Here is a 19,340-nt window from a genome sequence, read left to right as displayed (position 1 = left end):
AGGAAGACCCCCAGCAAGATGGATTGGCAAAGTGGCAGCATCAATGGGCTCAAGTGTGGCAACAATAGTGAGGTTGGCCCAGGATCGGGCAGTATTTTGTTCTGTTGTGCATAGGGTCACTATGAGTCGGAACTGATTTCACAGCACATAACAACAACAATGGACAATGGAGAAAAATTGCAAATCTTATTGGTCAGAATCTGCGACACTTGCTGGGTAAGTTCTAGTGAATGGGGACTTCTGGACTCAGAAGATATTGTACAGATGTGTATGTATCCTTGTACACCAGAGCTTCTTCCTACTTCCTGTTTTTCTTCCAATATCCCTGGATAAGACCTGCCTACTAGGAACAGAAAGAGTCATCATTTTTGTCTTGGTTTGGGTTTCCTGAAAATCAGACTCTGAAATAAGGATATGTGTTAAAGTAATTTATTTGAGAAGTGATTCCAGGGAACATCAGTATCAGAGTGGATAAGTAAGACATGGAAAAGAAGAAAGCCTTAAAAGGTGTTATAATTTTTTTTTTTTTTTTAAAGTCTTCCACGTGGGCTCTTGGAATTCAATTTCAATTGGGACTTCTGTAGAATATGCATCTAAGAGTTATGCCCTCCAGTGGGTAGGAGTGAGTGGTACATTATATACCAACTTCTGTCAGTCGTTGATTAAGGGACAATTATTACTAAAGTACAATTATTTCCCTGGGACTTCCAGATGACTGAGAAATGGTAGAATAAAGTCCAATGGCAACAAAATATCATCAGAGATCAATAGCTTCAGCTCTTTTTTTCTGGATTTCTGAGACACTTCAGTAGTTGAATGGGATCAGACATTTGAATCCTGTTCTACAGTACCAGGTGACCTAGACTTGAGAAAGTAAGACTTAGGAAACCTTAAACAGACTAACCAGTCTGAGTTGCATTCACCAATCTTGCCTTTGCTAGAAAACCCAATAGACATAGATGGGAGTGTCTTAAGATGCTTGTGTAATTGTTAAGAAAGCTGCTATTTAGTGGCTTTTTTGTTTCTGTCACTTTGCAGATGGTCTTCCCTTGTCAGACATCTTAGGAGGGGGAGAAGGCATGAGCATGTAGGATTTGGAGTACTTGATCCAACTTCCAACCCTTAATTGGTATTTTAACAATCTTTTGCTTTCCCCTTGCAGATATTATCCACTTTGAAAAATGGAGTCCTGGTGTAACACTGTCGGATAAGCATTGGACTTCTAACCACAAGGTCGGCAGTTCAAACCCACCAGACACCCTTGGAAACCCTATACAGGATCACTCTGAGTCAGAACAGGCTTGACAGCACTTAACTACAGCATGCCAGATGAGGGTAGGTATTTTAAGGAAAAGGACATTAAGTTTTGTTCTTTTCAAATTAAATTCAGTAGCAACTTCAAAAAAATCATTTCTTTCATTTAGTTCCATTCATTATTTGTGTTTTAAGTATGGTATAAACAAATTTTAAATTTGGCATTTGGCCTGCAATTACATATTTTAAAAAAAATTAACCCATAATTCAAATAGACGAAAACTGCATGGTATCTTTCTCCCTTTCTCAGAAAGGAACCATACACTAAAAATGTACATGGCATAGTTATTAACCTTTCAGTAAATTCATCCTCTAAAAAAATGAAAAATTTCAACTTGAAGCTAAGTGTGCAGTGTTTAACTTTTAATTGTAACCACAAAAGGGACAGAGACTGACTATAAATATCATTGTATGCCTAGGATGCTCCCTCTGAGAAAGGTTAAACAGGATGATAATAACAAAGACAGGGAAATAAAAGGAAAAAGAGATCTATGTTGGTAAAGACAGCTGGAGCTATTGAAATTGACAGTGCATACATTACCAAGGGGTAAGAAAGTGCTATTTTTACTTGAAAAAAAATAATAGGACATTGTAATCATCTTCTGGAAGAAGCTATAAAACCTAGGAAAACATAAGCGTTGTTTGAAAAGCAATTAAGCAATCTCCTAGAGGAGACTGGAAGGAACACCTAAGTGATGTAAATGGCGCTCAGAGACTATCATGTGTCAACGCTTCACAAGCCTGGAGCCCTCACAGAGCTGAAAAAAGGCATTTGGTGAGATATGAAATCTGAAGCCAGTATGCACAACTAAAGGAGAAAGCAAAAGGAAAGTGTCAAAAATCAAGAGAAAGGGAATCAATGCCCATCATTTTAACAAGCAGATTGCAAAGTATTAGTTCTATGTGCACTGTGTAGATAAGAAGGGATGGTAGTGTATAATGCTGGCAGGAAGTTGTAGTGGTATGGACTGCAAAGTTTCAAAAAAAAAAAAACAACAAAACAATGATTTGTCAAATTGATATCAACTCATAGTGTGGATATGCCCTGTAGGATTTCCAGGACTGTAATCTTTCCAGAGGAGTCCTGGTGTGTTGCTGTAGGATAAGCACAGGACTGCAAGGTCTGTTTGAATCGCAATATTGGCAGTCGCTCCTTGGAAACCTTTTACAGGGTCGTTATGAGTCGGAAATGACTCGATGGCACTTAACAACAACAGTCTTTCCTGAAGCAGAGGTCCACAACTTCTCTGCCACATCTGGTGGGGTTTATCTGCCAGGTTGAAACTGCCTGCCCACCTTTCCGTTGGTAGCAGAACCCTTAACCATTGCATCACCAAAACTCCTGTTGCAGAGCAAAACTGTACAAACATATTTTTCAGATCTCAGGCTCTGTCTTAGAGCTAGTTACAAATCAAAACATCCCTAGATTGGATTTAGAAGACAAACACATGGCCAGATAATTGTTAGGTCTTCCTAGCATTTGTCATCCTTTCAAAATTTACCTAGTGGTGAATGTTGTTATTGTTAACTGCTGTCAGTGGATTCTGACTCATAGCAACACTATGTAGCATTTCCAAGGAACTACTGGTGTGTTTGGAGTCTTGGTATGGCACTGTAGGTAATGCATCAGAGTGCAAAGTCATTTGAACTGCAAGGTTGGTGGTTCAAGCTCACCAGCTGCTCCTTGGAAACCCTATACAGGGTCACTATGGGTCCGAATTGACTTGATGGCACTTAACAACAACAACAATTGGTGTACTTGAACTGCCAACCTTGTGGTTCAAAGTCCAGTGCTTATCCTACAGTGCCACACTGGGAGTCCTAGTGATGAATGTTGTTGTTAAGTGCCAATAAGTCGATTACAACTCAAAGCGACCCTGGATAGGACTTCCCAGGAGCACTGGTGGGTTTGAACTACTGACCTTGCAGTTCAAACTGACCTTGCAGCCCAGTGCATTATCCTGTAGTCCAGCCAAGTGATGGATGGATATTATCTCTTATGTCAGTATTTCTCAACCTCAGCACTATTGGCATTTGGTTCTGGATAATTCTCGGTCATAGGAGATTGTCTTGTGTATTGTACAATGTTTAGAAGCATTTTTGTCTTCTATTCACACATGCCAGTAGCATGTCTCCCCTCGAGGTGGAACAATCGAAAGTGTCACCAAGAATCACCAGAAGTTGGGGTTAGGAGTGGAGTAAAATCATCCCTGGTTGAGAAACCCAGACTTCCTTTTCTTTATTCCAGGGTGGTGTTCCAGATTGTACAAATGGTTAATACACTTGGCTGCTAACTGAAAGGTAGGAAGTTCAAATGCACCAAGAGGCTTCTTGGAAGAAAGACCTACTGATCTACTTCTAAAAAATGAGCCATTGAAAATCTGTGGAACATAATTCTATTCTGACACATATGGGCTCGCCAGAAGTCAAAGTTGGCTGGCTAGTAACTGGTTTGGTCTCAGCTTGAGTCTTGAGAAGTAGTGTTATCAGGGTTCAGATCCTAATTCCACATTTTATAAGAGAGTGATTTGTGATGCCATGTCCTATGCCCTTCTAATCACCCTTTAATGCCCCTGGAGGGTTTTTGTTAAGTGCCATGAAGTCGGCTCTGACTCATAGATACCCTGTATAAGGTTTCTGAGGAGTGCCCGGTGTGTTTGAACTGCTAACCTTGCAGTTAGCAGTCCAGGACATATCCTACAGTGCCACACCAGGACTCCAGAGGGGATTATGAATCGCGTTGACAATTTTTTGTTCTCCCAGCTCAAGTTACTATTATTGCTGCTTTTCTATAACTGAATTGCATCTACTAAGCTATACAGGGCTCCATACCTAAAGCAAACATGCAAAACAGAAAATGGAATGCCAGCTTTCCCTATGACATGGATTTTCACATCAGTTGCCCTATCTATGTCATATCTCAAACAGATTTAAATCAGTTAGTGTGTGTGGAAGGCAGGGGGAGTATTCCAATCCATCTGAGACTGCAATGGCTGTGTTATTGACAATCCTGAATGCTACTAAGACCCAGGGCTACTCAGACCCAGGGCTGACTTTCTATAGGTATATGTTAGATCCCAAACTGACCACTGGATGGCACTCTAGTCCCACACTTTCTCACTAATGGCTCACTTGCACGTCAAAAGTTTTAGGGTCTAAGCAAATCAAGGAGGAAATCTGAACTGATTAGTCAATTAACCCATAAAACATGCATTTGGAAATAGCACGTGCTTCATAGAAAAATCGCAAGACGTACATAGATTGCTGGTAAGAATGAAATTAAATGGCAAGCACCTGTGCAGAGTCTGACTCTAGCAAAATGGTGGGTGCTCTGCCCAAATCCCCTTGGATGCTGTTACAGCATTGTCAGTCACCTCCTGACTGTGGTGGTCTTTGTTTCCAATAGCTAGCTCCTGTGGCTATTTTTGGAAGGACTGCCCTTGGACACTTTATTCAGAGCGTCAGAACTGCCCAGAGATGTATGTTCTTCATCTCCACCCCAACCCTTCAGCAAGGACTGACAGATGGCAGAATATAACAGCCCAGCTTCTTTGCCTTGATCAAGGCAGATTCTGAGGTGTAACTTACATTCCAGAATCCCCAGTGAAACCAGGCAGGTGCCACCCACTGTAGGGCCTTGCCTGAGATTGCAATGTTGTTGGACTTCCTTTCCTTCCCTGTTCTGCTTCCCCTTGTCCCTTACTGCTTTCCTGGAAGTATTTTGTTGATAAATCAATCCATGGACCCTCATAAACAAGTCTGCTTTGGGGGATCCAACCTAAGGTAATGATTTACAATTGGTGCTCAAAAAAAAAAAAATGTTCGTCCCCTTCCCCAACCTCATCTCCCACCTCCCATCTAGCTGACTACTTCTGATAAAAGTGAGATTTGGGTACATAATGTTATGAATGGAGTCCAAGTGTGGCATTGTGGGTTAATACGCTAGACTCACCAGTTGCCCCTAGGAAACCCTATACAGGGTCTCTATCGATCGGAACCGACTTGACGACTTAACAACAAAAACATTACCTTGGAATGGAGTCCTGGTGTTGCATTATAGGATAAGTACTGAACTGCTATCACAAGGTTGGCGGTTCAGACTCACTAGCCACTCCTCGGAAACCCTATACAGGGTTGCTATGCATCGGAATCAACTGAAAGGCACTTAATTATTTTAATTGTCCCTAGTGCTGTACAAGACCTTTTTTAAGTGTTGAAGTGCAAAGATGTCAGCTTGAGGACTAAGGTGCGCCTGACCCAAGCCATGGTATTTTCAATCACCTCATATGCATGTGAAAGCTGGGCAGTGAATAAGGAAGATTGTAGAAGAACTGATGCCTTTGAATTGTAGTGTTGGAGGAGAATACTGAAAGTGCCATGGGCTGACAAAAGAACCAATAGATCTGTTTTGGAAGAAGCGCAGCCAGAGTGCTCTTTAGAGACCAAGATGGCCAAACTTTGTCTTTTATGCTTCAGACATATTGTCAGGAGGGACCAGTTGCTGGAGAAGGATATCATGTTTGGTAAGGTGGAAGGTCAGAGAAAAAGAGAAAGACCCCCAATGAGACGGATTGGCCAAGTGGCAGCATCGATGGACTCAAGTGTGGCAACACTAATGAGGTTGGCCCATGATCGGGCAGTGTTTCGTTCTGCTGTGCATAAGGTTGCTATGGGTCAGTACCTACTCGATGACACCTAACAACAACAACAAAAGTGTCTCCTTGGAGTCCTGGTGTGGCGCTATGGGTTAATGTGCCAGACTGCAAACTTGTTTGAATCACATGGTTAGCAGTTCAAGCTCACCAGTTGCTCCTTGGAAACACTATTCAGGGTCGCCATGTGTCGGAATCTACTCGATGGCACTTAACAACAACAACAGTGCCTCTTTGGAGTCCTGGTGTGGTGCTGTGGGTTAATGTGCCAGAATGCAAAGCCATTTGAACTGCAAAGTTGGCGGTTCGAGCTCACCAGTTGCTCCTCAGAAACCCTATACAGGGTCGCTATGGGTTGGAATTGACTCACTGGCACTTAACAACAACAGTGCCTCTTTGCCTTTTACTGCAGGGAACAGCGCTATATAGCTAATGATTCTCAGAACCCAGCTGGCTCCATATGACCCATTCTCTTTCTATTATCCCTCTGATTATGGACTGAATCTGGTTTCAAGGAACCCATATATACTGATTGTGACTCTTGAAAGAGTTAAAATCTGCTGATTGTGACTCTTGAAAAAGTTAAAATCTGCCTGCTAATCCAGTGGTGGTGGTGGTGTGCCAAGGGGTGGGTCCTGACTCATAGCTACCCTGTATAGGGTTTCCGCGGCTGTAAATTTTTATTGGAGCAGAGAGCTTCATCTTTCTCCCTCCAAATGGCTGGTAGTTCGAACTGCTGACCTTAAGGTTAATAGCCCTGCTAGTAACCACTATACTACCAGAGCTCCTTAAGCTAATTTAAGACCCAAGGAAAGATCTAGGAGCAGATAAAAAAAAGGCCCCTTCAATCGCTTTGGAGTCCTAAGGGTGGAGAGAGGATGGAGCAAAAGAGAAAGGACAAACCAAGGGGAGCAGAGGATCCAGTGGGGCAGCAGATGAACATGCAGGGGTGACAACTCAAATTGTTTGTCTTTTGGTTTATACAAATCTAAAAATATCCTACAGACCGGGACAATATTCCCTAGTGTGACATAGCTTTAAGTTAACATTCCCATCTCTCTCAAAGGATGCATTTGGCCACAAAAAAATTCACATACTGAAGCAAAATGGTAAAATAAAATAAAAAAAAAAACAGGTGGGGGAGAGAGGCAGGTGAGGTGAAAGAGATGGGAGATGTGGGCAACTTATTAGTAGCAGTATCTCATTTTTCACCCCCAAAACACATTGATTATAGCATAGCTACACTCAAAAAAGATTATTGAAACAATTGTTCATATGTGACAGAAAAGTAATTTCCATTTAGATAAACTTTTAAATCATGGTTTGGGAAGTGTTTTCTGTCTTTGTTAATAATGGATTAGAATAATGTCTTTGTTACTAATGGGTTATATAAAAAAGTGGATCAATATGTAATTTCCTGATTAAATTATTGCTAGACTGTGGTATTTGTAGGTGATGCTGTTGAGAAGACATTAGAGCAAGGGAAGAGTTCTATGTCACAAAAACAGTATTTCAAGCGTAGAGTATGGTGTCTTCTCTCTCTTTCTCTCACCATTTCAGATAGATCAGGTTGATTGTGGAAGAAATTTCTGCTTGGTGCTTCCTCTGCTTCATATCTCTACGAATTGCTGAAAAACTCACTCCTCCAGAGATGTGCTTCCATAGTATATGAACAAGCTTGACATTTCCCTGGATTGAATCTGATCCATGAGGTCACCCAGATCTAAGGCATGCTCACCCACATTTACCTAAAGTCAGGAGAGGATGCTGCTAAAGGGACTGGAGCCCTAAGAGTTTTCTTTCTTCTAAACTTATAGAATTAATGGGGTTTTCTAAAATTTTACTGCACAGAAAAATGGCAGCTGGATTTAGTCACAATGAACTAAGTCAACTGTGGCTTACATAGTTTTCATACAAACTGTGTCTTCACAAAAGCAGTGTAGGGCAGAGACTGCAATCCCCTGGATGTTTCTGGTAAAAGTCTACTAAATTATTCTATCGCTTTAGTTCCTCTATTTCACTTTGTGATTTCATATATTAGCTCTGAAAAACCCATGCTAGACCTGGTAATAAGAGAATTACATGATTTTGTTGTTAGGAATTTACAGAATAAATTTCTAATCTTCATTCTAAGAGGGAATTTAGTTTACCTATTACAGGTTTGCAGAAAACAAAAGTAGGATTCCCAACCATGCACTTGTGAGCCCTAACTTTTAGCACAAAGGACTGTAATTTCAACAGGAATCCACTATGTGTCCGTAGGGATGAGCAAGCTCAGCTCATAGAGCTCTCAGCATACAAAATCCTGCCTTAAATTGCCCTTTCTTGCCATTTGCTGAATGTCTGTTCCCAGGAAGTCATCAAGAAAAAGAATCCAAAAGCCTATGAGAGTCCTAGAGAGGTGCAGAGGGATTAATGGTTGTTATTGTTAGATGAACATAAATGATTTCTGCAGGACTACAAAGCTGCTCCTCAGAAAGATTCCAAAAAGAACTCAAACCCACTGCCATCAAGATGACTACAGCTCATAGTAACTGTTTATAGGGTTGCTGAGACTCAGTCTTTACGGGAGCAGACAGCTTCATTTTTCTCCCACTGAGCAGCTGATGGGTTTGTACTGCCAACCTTGTGGTTAGCAGCTCAGTGCCTAGCCCACTAAAACAGTTTGAAGTCTTCTTAATTCTTAGTCATTCCAAGACTATGTCACCATTGCAAGTCTCACAAAGGTGAAATTAAGTGAAGTCCAATGTTGACTGGGTGCTACAGTAGAGCCGGGCGAGTTGGGCAGAAGCTTCCCAAATGATGCCCAAACTGTTGGTCCTGGGATGACACTCGACATTCAGGGAAGCTAGATGCAAACTGACTCCTGGAAATTTAAACTAACCAATGACCTCCAAACACCTGGACAGGATCAGTGGGGGAAGTGGAAGATGACTGAGGGAAGGGGTAAAAATGAATTCTGCAGCCTGAGCCCCTATGCAGTTGAATTCAGAAACCCAACCAGATGGGGACACTGGGCAGACTGAAGGTGAAACTAGGGTGCTGGTTGTCTGGAATGGAGACGTTGGCAAGGAAGAGACAGATGATAGATAAATGCCTCTGACTATGAAATTTTGTTCAGAGTTTTACATGTTGCAATTTCATGGACTAAAGTAACATAGAACAAATAAACCTTTGAGGTGTGTTCATTTTGTGCTGTTTTGTTTTGGTACTGCTTTTTACCTGGACAAGTTATATACGAATTTGGCAAAATTAAGTCACCAAAGTGGACACAGCTGAAATAGAACCCTGAGGCCCAATTCTCTGGTATGTCCAAAATCTTCTCTTCTTCTTGCTTATGAAATTACCAGACCACAGGAAACTGAAAAACAAAATCCGTTCCCATGCCCTGCCCCACCAAACTTGCCATTGGTGTTAGGTGCGACTCATGGCGACCCTATGCCCAACAGAAGGAAACACTGACTGGCCCACGCCATGCCTTCCTCACAGGGATTGCTAAGCTTGAGCTCATTGCTGCTTTCTAAACCCTGAGGCAAAAACTGTAAAAAGAAAAATTGTTAGCAAAGAAGTTGTGAAGCTTTCTTTTTTAGGATAGCACAAGCATTTTAATGATAGGTAAACAAAAACTCATGACTATCAAATTACATTAGTGATACACAATAAAATAGCAGATTTTCAGTTAAATATAGAAAATGTGTGGGCCCTTTAGGACTGAAAAATAAAACCTGCTTGCCCTCCCAGATTTCTCCATACATCACAATCTACTCGAGGAGTAGATTTGGCACAGGAAGAGGAAATTCAAATCTGATATAGAAATAGAGAAAGTAACCAACAGATTCTTTTGCTGAGTCTTTTGATGACTTGAAACTTGAATGACACCCAAGCTAAATCTCTCACGCCTGCATACAAATACTTGTTTAAAATTTGAGAGAATAAATTGATCATTTAGAAGGCAAAGTTATTCTAATGAAATGATGTGTGGAACTTTTTTTTAAAAAAGAAAGAGGCATAATTGAAACCCCAATGGGTCCAAACAGCTCTTTTTATTCCCCAACAGCTGCATGTCCCAAAAGTATAAAATATCAAATACAGCAACATTGCCAGACACTCCTGAATGATACAGTACCATCAGTACACACAGATAAGACCTGAGACCCACCAAGGTTATATGCAGGAAATCAAAGGCCTAGGAAGAGCAATAGTTCAAAATAACTAAAAATAAACCATCTTCTGTATGTATTCCTATCATAAGAGAAGATTCTGTAGGTTGGAAAATAAATCACTTGTCTCAGTGGTCCCACCTGAGCCTATTGGTAGCCTTCCCCAGCTTGTAAGATCAGGTTCCCAGAAAACAAAAGACTGAATTGATTGACTTTCTTACCTACACCTGTAGCCCTAAACATGGTAGCAAACTCTTAAAACAAAAGCTAGACATTAGAGGCATTTTTTTTTTTGGTTATTTATGCTTTTTTCTTTATTGCTGGTGTTCTCTTTCTCTTTGCCATTTTTCCTCATTTTCTATTCACAGAAGAAGTCAATATCCTGGAGAGAAAACAAAACAAAGCAAAGCACCTGACCTGAGCAGGTAAGGCTACAAAGAAATGTAGGTTATTTATTTAAAATCGTATTTAATCAAAGAGAATAATGGGTCAAAAATAAGAGAAGATTGAACTATAAACAGTATGAAATAATTATCATTGTAAGTAAAAAAAAAAACTACTTAAAATAAAGGTTCTCAAATAAACTTTTAACTTACTGCTATTTGACAGATTTATATTAATGCTATAAAAACAAAGACAAGTGAGTCACATTTTGTGTAAGCTGGACTATGTTTTAATGTTATTTAGTACATTATAGCATGACTTCAGAAGAATGATTTTCACCCTTCAAAGCAACCACCTTGTAAAGTAGCTAAAAGATGGATCTTTTAATTCTTTCCAGGATTTATAGGCCCTCAGGGCATTAGAAAAAGTGTGACTTTATTTCACAACAAAATAGAATCTATCTACTACAGAATTACACCCCCTTGGAAACCCTGTACTGGGTCGCTATGGGTCGGAACCGACTCGATGGCACTTAACAACAACAACTACAGAATTAAAGCAGTTATATATGTTTCCAGAATGCTCTAGTTTTATCAAATACAGGTGCTATTATTTTTTGCCAAACCAAGTCTTTATTAAATAAGTCGTTGTTGTTAAGTGCCGTCGAGTTGGTTTTGACTCATAGCGACCCTGTGTATGGGTAAATAATGTTAACTGACTCTTAACCACCAGTAAGAACCAGTTAATATCCTTTTGGGGATTTTTCTTGGATCCTTTCCAGGATCTTGCACCTAAAACAAAAGGGATGGACAGTGTGGAGAAAAATCATTAATATCTTGTCATTGACAATAGGTATAAATACTCCTAAAAACCTCATTATTTCAGAAGTTTCCACTAAGTTGGGCGCTTGGATCTATCTTGGAAGGTACGTGAAATATTAACACCAGCTCACAGTACCCCACAGTCTGAGTCCTCTTCTGTTACATTTGAGATGCTTACTGGGGTAGGAACTTCCTTGATGGCTTCATTGTAAACACGCTGCTCATGGACCAAAGTGCTGGGGAAATAGCCCACAATTCCCATCTCATTTTCATGACCATCACCATAGACCTGAGTTCCCAAAACAGTAACTGATATAAGTTCTCTTCTGAGACACCCTTCTTTACTGAGGATAAGAATTATTACTTAATGGCCAATTCCCAGAGGCTCACAACTAAATCTGAAGTTCAATTATACCAATAAATGCATGCACAGGAATTTTGTATCGATTCCCTTGAGGCCCAATCTTACTTGACTCACCAACTTATCAATATTTTATGCAGATGTCCCCAGGTGCTGCAAGCAGTTAATATGCTTAGCTGCTACCTGAAAGGATGGAGATTCAAGTCCATCCAAAGGTACCTTGGAAGAAAGACTTGGCAATCTAATTCCCCAAACAAAGTTATTGAAAATCCTGTGGAGCACAATTCTACTTGTCATACATAGAGTCAACATGAGTCTGTATCAACTCAATAACAACTGGTACTGATGTTTATTGTATGTAATTTTGTGTGTTTCCTGAAATCTTTTTGGAACCTACGTAGGAATACAGTAAACAAGTTTAAAAGAACAAAAACCAACAAACAGATCCTTTCATTCTAAAGGACTCATAGTTCCCAGGTTTTTATAAAGTTCAGTTGAACACATACTTAAGTGAGATATTTTAATAAAGATCTAATTTTTCATTACTTGAGAACCACTGTTTGGAGCTGCAGGTGGGAGTGGCACTGTCAGGTTGTATTCAACTTACAGTGACCCTGTATAGGGTTTCTAAGACTGTAAATCTTTACAAGAGCAGAACACCCCATCTTTCTCCCATGGAAAAGCTGGTAGATTTGAACTGCTGATGTTGCAGTTAGCAAACTCATAACCCACTCTGCTCCTAGGGCTCCTTTGGGGCTGCAGGAGATAGTGTGGCACTGTGGTTTAATGTGCTTGACTGCAAAGTTGGTTTGAACCACAAGGTTGGTTGTTCAAACTCACCAACTGCTCCTCGGAAACCTTATACAGTGTCACTATGGGTTGGAACCGACTCTCCGTAGCTCATAACAACAACAACAACAACAACAATCCTTCTCCAGGTGCCTCCTTCCTTGGTATGTTTTAACTAAAGAAAACAGATTCAGGAATTAAAGAGGGTGCTACAGTTTCCTAAAAGAATACAGAAATATATACTGACTGCCAACAAAAATTCCTTTTACCTGACAAATCCTCTCAAGCATTTTTAAATAAGATTCAAACAGTTTGAGATATTCAAGCCCCAATGTATTTGACTTGTTTTTCTAGTCAAAATGTCTAAGTATCCAACTTTGGTTTTGTTAACAAACTTATCATTGTTTCTTTGAAATGCAAATAATGGCATATAAACAGGACTTTTTGCATTTGCATCTACAAGGGGATTTCAAAAGTTCATGGAAAAATTTTATTAGCCATGAATCCCATTTTTCTATGAGCTTTAAAAAACAATCTTACATAGTCTCTACACTTTTTTTACAAACTTAAAAAAAAAATGTGTTAAAGATAGAAAATAGAGAAAATATTAAGAGTAACATGTGTCAAGAGATGTGCGTATATTTTAAATAATCTCCTCTTACACTGCCAGCCCCAAATTCTCCAGCTTCATTTTCTTTTACCAGCTTTGAATAAACATAAATCTGTTGTCCTTTTTTAACATTAATGAATCTACAGTCTGGGGCATTGTAATCGTCTTGAGCTCTGGCCAGAGAAATGGTATCTATTAGGGGAAAAAAAAAATGGACATGACTATGTTTTAGTCTCTTGCATTTTATAATGTTAGTGAGAAAGCAAAGCATATAAGAAAACTAGGAAGTCAGAGTGACTCAAGCCTCATAAAACACAGTTCATGTTCAACTCAAGAAGAGTAAGATAGTTAAGATTTGAAAGCTGCATCTGACAAGTTTTTAGCCAAGCAAATTTTCTAAGTAAAGAAACAAGCTTTCATAACAACAGAAATAAGTGAATGTTTTCATTATATAATAGATAAGGACAAAGGCATAAAAAAGGTCCTTACAGACACACTCATCATCTGCACAGAGCCTTTTGGAAGCAAGTTTGTCCATAAATATTCCATTCACAGACCATATGGCTACAAGACCTGGGAAGAAAAGTAAAAATATCCGTGCCATGTTCCTTTTTAGTTGTTGTTGTTGCTAGCACCTTTTGACTAGAAGTGGGGACTGACTTTATTGATTCCTTCTTTTTATGTGAAAGATGGACATCTGGGTAGATGCCTTTGGACAATGGGAAGTGTCCACCCCCCTCTGCTTTCCTCAACTGCTCACTGTCTTCCTGTTATTTTACCATATGCTTTTCCAAAGAGAATCAAATTCCCCCATATATATATATACACATATACAAACACTATTCCAAATGGTCTACCTTTATTACCTTTATTACCATCATGTCTTCTGTGGTTTATTTCATCCAGTGAAAGGACTCTGAGATTTTAACATCACTTTTTATATTCTACCTCATTTTCTTTAGATACATGAGCAATATAACAAGCTAACTGTAGAAATCTATTGAAAATCTAAAATCTGTATCTTTAGTGCAAATAGTTTTGATTTAAGCCAAACAAATTAATGCACATCTAGCTCTGGTGTGTTGATGCAGGATAAGCCTTGACAGCTAACTGCAAGGTTGGTAGTTCAAACCCACCAGCTGCTCCTTGGAAACCTTTTACAGGGTCATTATGAGTCGGAATCAACTCTACAGCACTTAACAACAATAAGATTTAGATAACACATAAATAAAAGAATTCTTAGGCTTGCAAATCTTTCCTGATAGGAGTTTTAGAACTAGGGATAAAGTATAACACACTTGTTGATGGTACTGAGATATGGGAAGTAAGCATTTTCTTATCCCTTCTCTGAGATTTGAAATTCATTCTCAAAATACTTCAGATCATGGAGGAGTAATGGTACAAAGTTCCGTGTCACCCCACACCCCTCTCCATTTCTAGATAGCTTCTCAATGGCGAGAGGGTGCTCATAAAAGTTACCCATATTGAATCTCCATCTATTCAACAAATATTTACTGAGCACCTACTTACTGCCAGGCGATGTTCTAGTCACTAGCAAGACAGCAGTGAACAAAACCAAGTCCTGTCCCCAAGGATTCCTTTTCTATTAGAGAAGACAGACAATGAGTTGCTGGGTTTTACAAAATGCTGGGGTTGCTGGAAGTTCTCAAGATGTAGCAGCTATCATAGGCGACATTGCTTCGAGAATAGAGGTCCCTGTCAGAATGCCTTGCTCATTTTGGTTGGTCGTAAGTCTTCAGAGCACTATCTTAAATGTGGTCACCCACAAAATGAGGAACTAGTATTGGCTTACAAAATTATTTTATACAGTGTCCCAAGAGGCAAATTTATAAAGCAAATTTTTTGTTATAGATAAAAGGGTTTTGTTGTTTGTCTCAGGCATGTGTGTTATTTTGGGAGGAGGATATTTTATATGGTTGGTCCTGATTTGAAAACTCATTTGATTTAATATCCTTTATACAGGTAAAGAAACAGGTCCAACAAAGGCCATAGGTGCTTTTCTTAAACTCCTTATCTAAAGGTTACCCCATAGAATTAAGTATGGTGCTGTTTCCATTAATCCACTGTCAAATTAAAATTGGGGTTTTAAATCCTTTATTTCCTATTTCACTTCAAGGTTAGAATGAATTAGAAATCTTATTTTAAAGCAAAATGCTAGTGCAGTCTTCCTTCCTATAACCTGGGGACCTACAAGGTTCTCTTTGGGAAAACTAAAGCATTAGTTTAATCTTAGTTCTCATCCAGCAGCTGTTTTACAGACTGTCAATCTCAAACCAGCTCTCAACACAATTGAGTTTAAGAGGCACTTTAAGTAATGGGCTGTGCACGCTCAGGCATAGGACCCTCAGTACAGAGATAAAGCCGCTTCCATTGTAGCACAACAATCTAGGAAGGCTAATGCTAACAGGATGCCATTCTCAGCCATTTGAACCAGGAGCCATAAAGAAAAGAATTGCCTTCTGAGTACCTACAACAGGCCTGGGGTGTTCCAGCATCTGCTGCCAAAGAGAGGCCCTTGTTAACACTTTGCTTGCAAATAGGAATTTAAATTTCTAATTCTTGAGCAAATTCAAAACTGCAGTCGCTAGGGTGAAAAGAAGGTTGCTCTCTGGATTTCCACATGTATCCTCTGAGCCTGTAACCCCCAAAGACAATTTTTTTTCCTTCACCTCCTAAATTGGCTCCTCAGGCAGAGCTCCTAAATGGAGGTTGTAGTATTCATTTTAGGGTCTAAGAATAGGATTGTGCAGGTGAGTGGGTGAGACCAGCAGCCCTGGAAGTCCTATCTGAACTGCCCCTTGGTCTCACCTTTAGTCTCTCACTCAGTCTTTCTGTCTTTGGCCCTTTGAGTTTGTGAGAAACTCTCAAGATTGCCCATCTTCAGTAATAAAGGGCTCATGAGACTGCTCATGAACTTTTAAATAAAAATACTGCCATTAAGACCACGGGTGAGCCATTTTGGCTTCTCTGGTGGGGAGAGAAATGGGACTGGGACGTGCAGGGTAGAATTATAAATGGAAAACTGGAACTGGAGGAGAGGTTTTTTCGAGACAGGGGAATAAAACTATTTGCGGCTGGCCATGCGGCACCAGATTTTGCAAAATTGAATAAAGGAACTCTCACTCTTGCTAAAATGAGTACAGATTGGATTACTTGAGTGTTTTGGAGGTATCCATGTTTCCCCCTGGATTCTGGTAGTCAGGTCTCTGACAGCCCAGTTTACCATAGATGAGACTTTCTGTTCCTGCAAAGATTTACAGTCTAGAAAGGGTCACTGTGAGTTGGAACCCACTCAATGGCTCTTAATATTACACACACATGTATTGACAACCTCAAGGTCAGCAGTTCAAATCCACCAGCCACTCCTCAGAAACCCTATATAGGGTCACTATGTAATGGAATCAACTCTAGGACACTTAAGAACAATGTAGTATGTACATTTTTTAAATTTTTATTTTTTTCTCCCCTATTACACACCTCAAAAGGAGCTCTGGTGACGTAGTGGTTAACAAATCGGGCTATGCACCTTAGGTCAGCAGTTCGAAACTGCCAGCTGTTCTGCAGGAGAAAGATGAGGCTTTCTGCTCCTGTAAAGATTTATAGCCACGGAAACCCTGTACAGGGTTGCTATGAGTTGGAACCAACTTCACAGCACCTAACAACAACAACATACCTCAAGGAGTCCTAGTGTGGCACTTAGGGTTAATGCGCTGGACTGCCAAGTTGGTTTGAAGCTCAAGGTCAGCAGTTCAAGCTCACCAGCTGCTTCTCAGAAACCCTTTACAAGGTTGTGATGGCTTAGATCTGACTCTGCAACACTTAACAACAATACCACACCTCAATGTAAAGAAAACAAAAATTCTCACAGAAACCCATACAGGATGGCTGTGAGATAGAAACCACTAGACAGCACTTAACAAAACTATCAAACCAGTAAGGAGTCCTGGTGTTGTAATGGGTTAAGTATTGGGCAAGGTCATTGGTTCAAATGTACTAGTTGGTCCTTGAGGCAAAGATGAGGCCATCTCTTCATTGTTGCAGTCCCCTCACTTCCATTCATCTTGTGGATCAAGTTGTGAACTTAAGGAACCATACAAACATACTAAGCTGTCTACTTGCTGGTTCCTTTTAACTTCCAGTCCTGAAGTTCTGATGAGCACTGACTTTTCCCGCCTGCCTGCATTCAAGGGCAAACCAGCAAACAGTCCACAGTTCTAAAAGCAAGTTGCCTTTTTTTTAATTTTCTCTTCTCCTCTCAGCAGTTCTGGGTAGATTTGCATATCTTTCAAATGCAAATTTCTGCTTCTAAATTTCTGGGAGGGGTTCCAGTTTTCCACCTAAACTGCCCATACTCTACTCACTGGGCTACTGAATGGAAATAAACAGCCTGTTTCTTTTCCAACAAATCTTAGTTCTCCTTTTAGTAAATCCAGTCATGTCTTGGGTGGCACTGTAGGATAAGCACTGACTATTAATCTCAAGGCCAGGGGTTCAAACCTACCAGCTACTCTTTGGAAACCCTATACAGGAACACTATGAATCTGAACTGATTGCAAAATATATGTCTAAGTTAATGGGTGCTGCTGTAACAGAAATACCCCAAGTGGATGGCTTTAACAAAAATAAATGTATTCTCTCACAGTTTAGAGGGCTGGAAGACTAAATTCAGAGTACCTGCTCTGGGGAAAGGTCCTTGTCCCCTTTCAGCATCTATAGGCCCACCATTCCTAGATCTCCCTGTGTCTTGGCATCAATCTTTCCCTGGGTCTAGGAGCTTCACAGTGCAGGGACACACTCCTCTTCTGGCTTTCCTATTCTGGTGGTAGTGGGTCCCTCACTTTCTCTTTCCTTTTATATATTAAAAGAGACTGAGTAAAGATAAAGCCTAATTCTATAGATTACATCTGACCTCATTATAATAGAAGTGAAGATTGATAACACCTATGATAATCACATCAGATCAGGGGTGATCACATCAGATCACATCACATGGGTGATTGCATCATATTATATCACATCATGGGGATTGCTAACAAAACCAATGAAAGTTCAGGTCCAGCCAAGTTAACTCAAAACCTCACCATCACAGCACTTAACAACAACAACCATCAAGTAATTGGTTAACAGCAAAGTTCCATATTCTCTAATTTTTAAAATACTCTGTATTTATTTTCATCATACAGTTATGCCTGTTTTACAACACCAGGTAGGAGAAACATTCCTGCAGTCAGTACATTTAGATAAACACATAACCCTTTTTCAAGCATTCTGGTTTCATTCTCTTTTCTCCACCTTTGACTATCTTGACTATGCAGCTTTCCTATCCTCAGTTTCCCTATCTGTTGCTCCAATATAAAAGCACTTGCTTCCCATTTAGTCTTTACAGATAATAACCAAATTAACCATCCAGTATTGAGAAGTTGCACTTCTCATAACCTTTTGCCCTTTCTCTTTTAATGTCTTATGTTTCCATGAATCAGGAACCATAGCAACAAATGCCACTTATGACACTAACTAGAAACGAGTAGCTACAGAAGACCTTTAATTTCAGGAGGGATAATATGAATTGGCATCAGGCTGATTCTTAAGAGGTGGAAGACAGATATTCTTCTATTTTTCAACCTTTTTACCAATTCTGACACCTGTCATCCTTTCTAAGGTAGTCTCTGTTTCTCTTTTGGGTAGGATGCTCATTGCTATGGCAACACAGAACTCAGAGATTATACTTCCCTTGTTGGTGTTTTTTGGGGAAGTAACAGGAGTGGTGTGGCGCTGTTGGTTTGGTTCAAGCTCACCAGCTGTTCCTCTGAAACCCTTTACAGGGTCTATATGGGTCAGAATTCACTCATCAGCACTTAACAACAACAACAACAAAGTATCAGAGAAGTTGTGCCTCTAGGTTGTGTCCTTTCACCATTCTTATTCAATCTGTATGCTGAGCAAGTAATTTGAGAACCTGGGCTATATGAAGGACCTGACGTCAGGATTGGAGGAAGACTCATTAAGAATCTGCTATACAAACAACAACATACACTGATGGAGGAGCTTTGGTAGCTTAGTGGTTACAAAGGTCAGCAGTTCAAATCCACCAGCTGTCCGCAGGAGAAAGAGGAGGCTTTCTGCTCCCGTAAAGATTTACAGACTCAGAAACCCTGTACAGGGTCACTATGAGTCAGAACCGACTCCATGGCACACCACCACTACCACATACATTGATGGCACAACCTT

The 19,340-nt window shown here is 40.1% G+C and overlaps 1 protein-coding gene across 1 annotated transcript; it reads right to left on the bottom strand.

The window, feature by feature from the left end:
* Window positions 1–10,484: 10,484 nt before the first annotated feature.
* OTOR (otoraplin) lies at window positions 10,485–13,695 on the bottom strand. The gene is made up of 4 exons (XM_006860625.1): window positions 13,581–13,695; window positions 13,144–13,283; window positions 11,510–11,620; window positions 10,485–10,508 (listed from the first exon to the last, which is right to left on the bottom strand). Exons 1-4 carry the CDS (start codon window positions 13,693–13,695, stop codon window positions 10,485–10,487), a joined length of 390 nt encoding a protein of 129 aa, XP_006860687.1.
* Between the last annotated feature and the right edge of the window lie 5,645 nt (window positions 13,696–19,340).

The sequence above is a fragment of the Chrysochloris asiatica genome, unplaced genomic scaffold (assembly GCF_000296735.1).
Source record: "Chrysochloris asiatica unplaced genomic scaffold, ChrAsi1.0 scaffold00039, whole genome shotgun sequence".
In the NCBI taxonomy this organism is placed as follows: Eukaryota; Metazoa; Chordata; class Mammalia; order Afrosoricida; family Chrysochloridae; genus Chrysochloris; species Chrysochloris asiatica.
Note: the sequence above shows the minus strand (reverse complement) of the source record. Positions and strands in the feature narration are given on the sequence as shown.